Source organism: Schistocerca piceifrons, chromosome 11, assembly GCF_021461385.2.
Source record: "Schistocerca piceifrons isolate TAMUIC-IGC-003096 chromosome 11, iqSchPice1.1, whole genome shotgun sequence".
Classification (NCBI taxonomy): Eukaryota; Metazoa; Arthropoda; class Insecta; order Orthoptera; family Acrididae; genus Schistocerca; species Schistocerca piceifrons.
This window is the reverse complement of record NC_060148.1, coordinates 129,264,588-129,271,644: the sequence shown is the minus strand read 5'-3', so window position 1 is coordinate 129,271,644 and position 7,057 is coordinate 129,264,588. Positions and strand designations below refer to the sequence as shown.

The window sequence follows — 7,057 nt, the reverse complement described above, 5'->3', positions numbered from 1 at the left end:
TAACAAATGAACAGTGTCAAACATTACAAATACAGGGGAACCACATGACAGAAAGGAATATGGACTGCTGGAATTCTTTACCAATAGTGAAAACATATTCCTATTAATTCTGTTGTTATCAGATATAATAACAACAACAGTCAGACCACATGAGGAAAGAAACTGCAACACACTAAGTGTTAATTTATAGAGATCTGAGCCTGACAACTGTTTGACAGGAATCAAATGAACAACTTCTTTCAAACGGCCATATAAAGATGATGTAAGAAAGGCAAGCACAGTTCTTGCCTCAGATGGGGCATTATTTTTTTGCATATCCATGGAGCTTCCCCCCTTTAAACTGAATACATGGCTTAACACAAATTTCATCCACTTGCAGAATTACAAATTTTTATCTCTCATCTAATTTATCCACAACAATTTTAAGAAAATGGGCATTTTGTGATTTATTGGTTGGACAAATCTTCAGTGAAGATAAAAGCTGCTGAATGTGTTTCACATGTGGTAAGGTAAGTAATCCACTTGACCGGAGTGCTGTATAGCATGCTGGAGATTGGTTGTAGTATGATAAATGCATGCATCATCATATCAACCAAATACGTCCGCTTATTCATTGCCGACAAATCTATCTGTTTCAACAGAAACAAGAGTGTGGCACAGCAATTTGGATTAGCTTCTGAATGCAGAGTAAGTTTCTTCACAATATTCTTTAATTCATTTAAAGGAGAACTAAAAGTGGGTGTGTAGCTATCACAGTTGATATCTCTACTCAAAATATTTTCTATTTGTGACCATCTGGTTACTCTAAGTGAGGAAGGTAAAATCCAGCTGAGCTGCTCATGTGACAGAATGAAACCATTCACACACACACACACACACACACACACACACACACACACACACACACACACTTGAAATGAGTTTGTCATTAATTTCCATACTTACTTTGACCTGAGGAATGTCTTTAGAAAAATCTATAGTATAAAAGAATATCTTATTCTCTTTAACACTAACACTCCACTTTCCTACACTGTTTATTCTATCCTGGTACTCAGCACACGAACACTCAAAATTTGCAAGAATGTCCTCATTTAGCATGGCTTCATTCTTCTTCTTCTCTTTGTGGTGTGCACGCTTCCTTCTTATTTCTGGGTCACACCTTCTTGGGGGCTGCACCTTACTTAAATACGATGGTAACCCAGGGAATATTTATGGCACAGCTTCTGGTTAAAGCAATGGCCTTTGACGAGGACACTCGTGACAGTTCCCATCAGAGTCCTTGTAAATCTCCACTCTTGATACACCACATTCTTCAAAATGTTTAATGCAAACAACACTTCTATTTGATGGAGTCGAGTCCTTTCTGGGGATATTTCTTGTCCATCGTTTTCTGTTTTCCGCTTCAGAATCTGAACACTGCGATGTAACCCTCTTCCTTGCTGGATTTGTAGTTGCTGTTGCAACCACGAACACAACATTTTTCTGGCATCTGCAAATAGAATGATGCATTAATTGCTAAAATCTTAAATCAAAATACTATTATGTAAAAATAGCAAATGAGAATTTGAGTGGACTGCTTTTTTCTACTGCTTGGGCATCACGAAACAAGTCTACAAATAGAATCAAATGTGTAGGAATATTCATAATATTAACACAAAATCACTTAGGAGAAGATTCAGATACTAAACTTATGAATTCAAAACTTTATTTTCAAATTGTATCTAGAATAAAGTAGAACTTTTTTTTTTTGCAATTGTTTAGACGAAAGTCGTTCACGTAGCACACTTGCACATATACTTGTAAAAACACTACAAACTTCACAGAATTGTACATTTACATTGTGTTATATGTTCGACTGTAGTCACGACTACTTGCTATAATTTTTGCAGAGTCCAGTATAGCGTAATTACACTGTAATGTCGGATAAAAGAGACACTGCGAAATCGGATAAAACGCCGCGAAAGTATGTAAACAACTGCTTCCGTTCGCAGCCACAGCCATGCGGTAGGCCTTAACGTAATGTTGCCCTATTTCAGTTCTCCGGCGGCCGTGAACCAACACGTACTGCTGGGAGCAAAACATTGACTACCGCGCTGCCATCTGTTGGCGACGACAGGCAATAGCTGTGTGGCCGCCGTTCGCCATCCAGTAGCAGCTGACAGCTGGCAGGCACGTTTATCTCGCATTTTGACGTCAAGTCGGAAAGTATTTGAAGTAGAGCTCAAATCAACAACTGTATATCTCTTGTTCTTCAAAGACCTTTATATAAGCGAGCGATGGTTTACACTGCTTATTCCAAGAATATTTAATACTCGTTCTCATAATTCGTGACAAATGCATATAGTTCACAATTGTTCCTATGAGCACGCATTTCGAGGGTTGGATTCCCTCTCTTCTTCGTTGGAGAGTTTCACTGCCTGGGCTACTCTCAGGGTGCACGCTCGACGTGGAAGATCCCCACCCTTGCCTTGCCGTCTGCTCGTCGTCAGTACTGCTCGCCGCCGTCGTTTGGTTGCCGCCTGCCGGTCGTCGCCGCCGCCGCCGTTTGGTCGCCGCCGCCGCCGCCGCCGCCGCCGCCGCCGCCTGGTCACCGCCTGGTCACCGCCGCCGCCGTCTGGTCGCCGCCGCCGCCCTTCTCGCGCGCCGCCACCATGTCCCAACCCACCACCACTACCACTATCATTTTCACCTCTCCCTCCGCTGCTCCAACCACAATCACATGGAGCTCATCCTCCACCCCCCTTCCCGTCCTTCCTTCTCTCCCTGTCCACCCCACCCCTGCGCCACTTTCGGCTGTACCCACCCCCAACTCCTCTTCCCCTATCACTGTCGCCCCATCGACAGCTACTGACTTTCCGCCGCTCCCCGCACCGCCTCCGACAGGCTCCAAGCCAGCACGGATCTCTGCTCGACGTTCCACAGTCTCAGTGACACCCACGCCCCCACCGTCTGCGTCTTCCGCTGCTCAGGGTGGTCCTGCCCCCGCCATCTCCCCCTGCAACCCGTCCCCCTGCCCCCTCCCCACCCAGTGGTGTCCACGAAACCTTCCAAGCGCCCGAATGCTGACCCTTCCCCCGAAGTCTCCTCCAAAAAAACCCCCAATCCCCGTGACCCACCCACTCCCATGGACGCGGCCCCGACCCCCGCCCCCGCCACGCCTGCCACCCACACCTTTGTCCTCTCCAATCCTGACCCTCAATTCCTTGATGCCCGCTCCCTCACTCTCGCCATCCGGAAATACTGCCCCAATGCTCCCATCTCCCAACTGATTCCTCGCAAGGACTCGGTCCTCATAAAATCCCCCAATGCTTCCTTCCACACCGACCTCCTCTCCCGCATCCCTCGTATCCAATTTGGCCAACGTGCAACCCTCACCCCCTACCACACCCCGTCCTCTCCCCGTCAGCCTCAACCTCCCCGACGTCCGCCGACCTTCACCGCTGTGATCACGAAGCTTAGCCCCGTGATCACGGAGGCTGAGGTGTTGGCGGAACTCAACTCCCGGCCCGACATCGAAATCCGCTCGGCCCGTCGCATCTTCAATGATGCCGGGCCGACTTTTCTCATGCGGATATTCACTGAATCCTCCTCCTCCTCCAGTGACCGCCTCCTCACCGAGGGAGCCCTCATCTACAATCAGCGCCATAAGGTGGACCCCTCCCGCTCCCCAGTCCAATCCTACCGCTGCCAACGCTGTCTCACCTACAACGACCACATTACCTCTGCCTGCAAGAACCCCCCTACTTGTCCCCACTGCAAAGCTTCCCACTTCCTCAAGCATTGCCCCAACCTCACCTCTCCCCCCTCCTGCAACACTTGTAATGAACCCCATCCTACCTACTCCTCGAAGTGTAAAGCGAAACCTCCGCCAGTAACCCCTGAGCTCACCGTCCCTGTCCGTCCTGTTGATGACCCCATCCACCCCAACAACTCGCTCCGCCCTCCCCCTACTGCTGAGGACATCATCCGTTTCACCACCATTGTGCTCCAAAACATCCACCCCTTCCAGCGCTCCCACACTCTTTCCCAAATCGCCCTCGCTGCCTGTTCCATCTTCCATCTTACCACCTATGCCACTTACTCCCACAACCAGGCCCACTTCACCTTCACCCCCCTCACCACCCTCGTCTAACTCTCCACTCCCATGGTACAACAACCGTACCGTATCCTGTACCACAACGTTCGCTCCCTGCCCACCCACAAACTCCTCTTCCTCCACACCCTACGTCAGCACCGCGTGGATGCCTTCGTCCTCAATGAAACCTTCCTTCAGCCCCGTATCTCCGTCTCCACTGCCCCTTACACCCTACATCGCACCGATAACCCGTACCCTCTGGCACGTGGCGGAGTTGCTATAGGCCACCTCAAGCACCTCCCAGTCCGGCCCCAACCTCTCCTTAACAATCCTGCCGAGCATCTCACCCTCAGCCTCTTCTTCCCCGCCCTTACCATCACCTGTGCCACCATTTATGTCCGCCCTCGCACCCCCATCCCATACGATTTCCTGGCCCACATTGACCGCACCTTCTCCACCTACGTGATTGCCGCCGACCTCAATATCCACAGCCGCGATCCTGCCGACCTCCAGCGGTGGCATCAGTTTCTCACCACTCTCCAGGGAGACCTGGTTCCCCTGCCCCAGCACACCCGGCCCGAATCCAACACCACTCCTGATGTAGTCCTTGCCTCTCCCAACCTTCTTGGGCGCATCACCGCGGATGTCCTTGACCTCATTGGCAGTGACCATGCTCCTGTCCTCCTAACTATCTCTACCGGTCGCCATCCCCGCCACACTCCTCGCCCTGACGTCCCTCCTAAACTTGTCCATGATTACTCCCGTGCCAACTGGGATGCCTACCGGGATTCCATTCACACCCAGGTTGACAGCCACGACCTTACCCTCCAGTCTCCTGATGACATCTCTCGCACTGCTGTCTTCCTGCACCAGACCTTGTCTGACGCCGTCGCCACCCATATCCCCACCAAAGCCATCCACCCTCACCGCCCTGCCCTGCCTCCACAGGCCGTCCTTCTCCTTCGGGACTCCCGCCGCCTCTACCGCTCTTTTCTCCGCACTCGTGACCGGGATACACTTACCCGCCACCGGCAATTACAGCGACACATCCGCAACCTGCTTGTTGCGAAGAAACGCCGAGCCTGGCGCCAGACATGTACACACCTCAACACCACGCTCCCCATCAACTCTTCCAAGTATTGGTCTGCTTTCCACCGCCTTACTGGGAACCGCCCCACCCCCCAGTACCCTCTCCTCCTTAATGACCGTCCCTTTCCTGTCAACCTCAGTAAGGCCAACCACTTTGCCTCCCACCTCTCTGATGTTTTTTCCATCCCAGATGATCCCCACTTTGATTATTCCCTCTTCCCTGATGTCATGGACCGTACGGATACCTCTGTTCCTCCCCTTGCTCCTAGCTTCCAGTACTTGGGCCACACCCCACCATCTGCACTTAACACTCCCATCACTACACAGGACATCAGCCTCACACTCCGCACTAAACGCAACACTGCTCCCGGCCACGACTGCGTTACCTACCGCCACCTCAAACACTGCCCTCCCTCCTTCCTTTCCCTCCTTGCCGCCCTCTACAATGTCATCCTTGCCACTGGCTTCTATCCCGACCTGTGGGAAACCTCCCGTATCCTGATGTTCTCCAAACCCAACAAGCCTCCATCTGATGCCTCTTCCTATCGTCCTATCTGTCTCACGTCGGTGTTCAGCAAGCTCTTGGAATCCATCCTTTCCCGGCGCATCCATCTCCACCTCCACCAAAACCACCTCCTCCCAAACACCCAATGTGGCTTTCGACCTTCCTTCTCTGCTGATGACCAACTCCTCCGCCTCACTCATCTCCTCTCCCTCCAGCTTAACTCCCGTCGCTCCGCCATTTTTGTCTCACTTGACCTTGAAAAGGCCTACGACCGGGTCTGGCATCCCGGTCTCCTGTTTAAACTCCAAACCTACGCCCTTCCTATCAACTACATCCGTCTGGTGGCCTCCTTCCTCTCCCGCCGCCCCTCCTACGTTACCATCCATCATGCCAATTCCCGCACCTTCTACCCCTCTGCCGGTGTGCCCCAGGGCTCTGTCCTCTCCCCTCTCCTCTACCTCCTGTACACGGCAGATATGCCCCAACCCCCCCCTCCAGTGCACCTCTTGCAATATGCTGATGACACCGCATTCCTCGCCCTCGCTCCTACCCTCCAACGGTCCCAACGCCTTCTCCAGAATCACCTTGACCTTTTTGCTGCATGGTGTAACCAATGGCTCCTGAAACTCAATCCTTCCAAGACCCAGGCAATCATCGTAGGTCGTACCACTCGCTCCTTCCGGCTCCTGGATCTCTCCCTTACTGTCTGCGCACGTCCTGTCCGTCTCACCCCCACCCTCACCTACCTTGGCCTCACCATTGACCGTCACCTCACCTGGATCCCTCATCTCCGATCCATCCAATCCAAAGCCCACAACCGCCTCCGCCTCCTCAAACTCCTCTCTGGCCGGACATGGGGGTTGCACCCCTCTACCATTCTCCACACCTACAAATCCTTAATCCGTCCCATCCTCTGTTATGCCAGTCCTGCCTGGATATCTGCCCCCCCCAAATTCTATCAGTCCCTCCAGATCCTTGAGCGTCATGCACTCCGCCTCGCCTTCCGTATCCGCCTCCCGTCCCCCACGCGGATCCTCTATGATATCATTCCTTTCCCCCATCTGCTCCTATTCCTCGAACATATCCGCATCCTTTACACCTCCCGCCGTCTTGAACCCCCTCACCCCCTGGTTGCTCCTCTCCTCTCCCATCCCCGCCCCCTGCCACGTCTTCACCGTTGTGTCCCCCCTACCCTCCATCTCTACACCCTCCATCTCCTTTCCCGAGGTGGCTTCCGTCAACTCCCCCTCCCGGATGATGCCCTCTCTCCCTCCATTTATCCTTCCTATCAACTCTGATCCTCCATCCCCCTCCTTTCCTCTGTCCTTTCCCTGGGCTCCCTCTCCCCCCCCCCACTTCTGTCCTGTTCTTCCCCCCACTAAACCTCT

At 52.3% G+C, this 7,057-nt stretch overlaps 1 protein-coding gene across 1 annotated transcript; it reads right to left on the bottom strand.

Annotated features, from left to right (window-relative positions):
- Window positions 1-1,019: 1,019 nt before the first annotated feature.
- Window positions 1,020-2,010, bottom strand: LOC124719959. The gene is made up of 2 exons (XM_047245172.1): window positions 1,838-2,010; window positions 1,020-1,489 (listed from the first exon to the last, which is right to left on the bottom strand). Exons 1-2 carry the CDS (start codon window positions 1,999-2,001, stop codon window positions 1,228-1,230), a joined length of 426 nt encoding a protein of 141 aa, XP_047101128.1. The 5' UTR covers window positions 2,002-2,010; the 3' UTR covers window positions 1,020-1,227.
- Between the last annotated feature and the right edge of the window lie 5,047 nt (window positions 2,011-7,057).

Bases quoted from the DNA above. Each gene is read 5' to 3' on its own strand.
- LOC124719959 (XM_047245172.1), bottom strand. From the start codon at position 2,001: ATGGCTGTGGCTGCGAACGGAAGCAGTTGTTTACATACTTTCGCGGCG. The intron at 1,490-1,837 runs GTAAATGTACAA...TTCTATTTGCAG, and splicing joins AGTCGAACATATAACACAAT to ATGCCAGAAAAATGTTGTGT.